This window comes from Charadrius vociferus, unplaced genomic scaffold (genome assembly GCF_000708025.1).
Source record: "Charadrius vociferus isolate BGI_N301 unplaced genomic scaffold, ASM70802v2 scaffold332, whole genome shotgun sequence".
Classification (NCBI taxonomy): domain Eukaryota; kingdom Metazoa; phylum Chordata; class Aves; order Charadriiformes; family Charadriidae; genus Charadrius; species Charadrius vociferus.
The window spans coordinates 2,916,175-2,919,132 of record NW_009647418.1 but is presented as its reverse complement, the minus strand read 5'-3'; the positions used below and the strand labels follow the sequence as shown (position 1 = coordinate 2,919,132).

Genomic DNA, 2,958 nt, shown 5'->3' with positions numbered 1-2,958 from the left:
ACATGGGGTGGCGCAGCTGTGGCAGGGACACGGGGTGACATAGCTGTGGCAGGGACACGGGGTGGCACGGCAGCGTCACTGCCGTAGGGTTATGCAGCCACCATGGCGCCATGGGGTGACACCGTCCCTGCTGTTGGTCCCTCTCCAGCTGGTGCCCCGGCGCAGGGTCAGTGCATGGCGGCACAGGGCTGTGCCCCCCGGGGCGTGTGGCAGCAGGGGACACAGCCCCACCACCAGGGGACACCCACCCAAGCGCCCCGTGCTTGTCCTCCCCAGCAGCTCCAGCTCACCACCGCTCCTGACCACGGGGTGCATGTGATGGTGTTTCCCTCGGCACAGCTGCCTCCTGCCCTTCCTCCCGCTGCTCCCACATTTTGTGGTCCCCTGCAGCGCTGGGCTCACCAGGGACAAAGATGGCACCACGTGGCCCCAGGCCCGGATACCATATGCACGACCGCACCCTACACACGGCAAAATGTCCCAGCTCGACGTGTGCTGGGAAGGGCGATGGGCACAGGAGGGGACACATCCCCGTGAAGGGGTGAATGTCCCCGGGGACAGGCGGGGGGGCTTGGGGGGGGGACGCGCTGCCGCGGTTGCATCACCCCACCGCGGCCCTGGGGAGGTTTCGCTGTGGGACTTGCAGGCTCCTGCACTGCAGAGCCATGCACGCTTGCACACTCGCCATGTTTAGCCCTGCTGTGCTGTGGGCTGGAATGCAAACGACCCCGTGGCACGGCCCCAGCAAAGCCACCCGTGGGAAGACGCCAGCACCCCGTTACACACTGGGGTGCCTGTTACGAAGAACCCACAACAGTTTATTGTCATTTAGACAATTATTCTATCACCCGATGACCCCTCCCCACCCAGGAAGGGGAATCAAGAAAAAACAAGGAGACCCGAGGGTCTTATTTAATAGAATAAGATTAGATAATTAACATTAGTAGCACTAAAGAACCAATATCGATCCCAATACCAAGACAGAATATGCAAAGGTACTCAGCCCATTCTATCCGTAGAAGCTGTGCAGTCCCAGCAGCGGACAGCAAATGTGAGACCCTGCGAGCGCTGCAGCTTCAGGAGGAAGGGAAGGGCTCAGGGCTCCGGCACCGGGGCAAGGAGTTCTCAGGATGGCAGCCATCAAGGGAGGGAGTGAATTTTGCAGCAATCTTTCTAATTTATATTGAATGTGACGTTCATGGTGTGAAATAAGCCTGTTGGCCAGCTTGGGTCAAGTGCCCGGGACTCGCTCCTCCTCATCCCTGCACCTGGTGAGCTCAAAAACACTGAGACCTTGAAACCCGCACACCATAGCTGGCTATAAAGTAAATGTTTTCACAAATTCAGACACTGGAGTCTTCTAAAAATGCAGTTTTCCCAAGTATTAGAAGAGAAATTAATCCTGTGTCGCTCAAACCAGGACGGTGCCACTGCCTGTTCACCTGTCCCTTGGGGTTCACCCAGTCCCGCAGCTGAAGTCGCAGCTCACCCCTTCCATAAACCACCCCATGGTTGGCTTCCTGCGCAAACCTCAACACGGGGCTGAGCCCTCTGCCCCGGGACGGGCAGTTCCCAGCCCAACCACGCACAGCTCCAGGTCGCAAACGCTTCGGGTTGGGGGTGGGAGAAGGTGGGGCCGAGGAGGAGCTTCCCCTGACCCACCACTATATTAAATGCCCTCGTGGACTCACGCTCTCTTTGCCGCTGTCACATCGCCAGATCACAAAAATGGTGAGGGTCAGGGACAGGAATTAATTTAAAGAGCCAGGGCTCGACGGCGTGGGATGTCTCGGGAGCTTTACAGGGTTTAATCTCAGCTTGAATTTGGACTTTTTAGTGGCTGTGCTGGAAGTTGTGTAGAAGAGCTCCTCTTTGGATTCGAGCTCTCTGGGGGCTGAGGTACGTTCCTGAACTGCTAACGTCTCTCTTTTCTGATTGTCTCTTTCAGACGTCTTACACAGACAAGGGAGAAAAGGTAAGAGCCGTTTCGTGTCCACGGTCCTCCTCCACTGTCTGATGTGAAACATCAGCCATGTTAATGCAAATAATATTCATTCCTTTCTCCTTGATTACCTGGTAAAATCAGAAGTAAAACTGCTCTCTGTGTGGGCCACGCAGGAGGTGGTTTCTCATTGCAAATAACATTAATAATGGAAATCTTTTTGTTTCCTTTTTCTTTGTGGGTTGGGGGGAGAGAGACGAATAGGAGACGATGGGTATTTCCCGGCCAACCCCGATGCCTAAGCAGATTCCTCATTTGTTGCAACATTTATTTCCACATGCTGCACCGATTCACCACCTTTTTCCCCTATAAAGTGCTTTCCAAGCCACTGGTGCACATCGTGGCCGGGTGCCCGATGTTGTGGGTTGGACGGCGGTGGGGAACAGAGCAAAGGGGGATTTGTCCCGGCACTGACGGTTGTGTAAGAGCGTTTCAGGGCAGAATTAATCTTTAACGCAGCAAGGTTCGTGGGTGGGCAGCCTGCTGGGGGGACCGCTCGCGGGGAGCACTGGGGCCGCCGGGACTGACCCAGCCCCAGGCAAGCGGGGCCTTGGCACCTTCCACCCCGCAGAGCAGGACCCTGCGGGACCTGACTGTAAAGCGCTTTGGGAAATCACTGTTTTGGGGCAACAGCCGGGGTTTCACCTGGTTAATTCAGACACATTTGCAGGAGACACATTTGCAGGGTCGCAGCCGCCGCTCTGGAGATGAGCAATGCCGCGGGAAAGGCTGTGGCGGTGGCTCTCAGCTCTGTTTTCCCCCTTCCCTTTAGCCCCAGCGAGGCCGCTTCATCCATTTCCACTCCATCACCTTCTGGGTCGGCAATGCCAAGCAGGTGAGAGGCCGCTGCCAGCTGGGAACACGCAACGGTGGGCACGTGTAACTGTGGGACGCGTAACCCCTGGGCACACGTAATGGTGGGAGGGGGCGCACACCTGAGCGGGGCAGGCGCACAG

General features: G+C 56.9%; 1 protein-coding gene across 1 annotated transcript in view; it reads left to right on the top strand.

The window, feature by feature from the left end:
• The first annotated feature begins 102 nt into the window (after positions 1-102).
• The window catches only part of HPD (4-hydroxyphenylpyruvate dioxygenase), a 6,842-nt gene continuing 3,986 nt past the window's right edge, over positions 103-2,958 (top strand). Inside the window, exons 1-3 of the mRNA XM_009880346.1 lie at positions 103-132; positions 1,949-1,975; positions 2,775-2,837. Of these exons, the coding sequence (XP_009878648.1) occupies positions 103-132; positions 1,949-1,975; positions 2,775-2,837 (120 nt within the window). The remainder of the gene's footprint in view (positions 133-1,948; positions 1,976-2,774; positions 2,838-2,958) is intronic.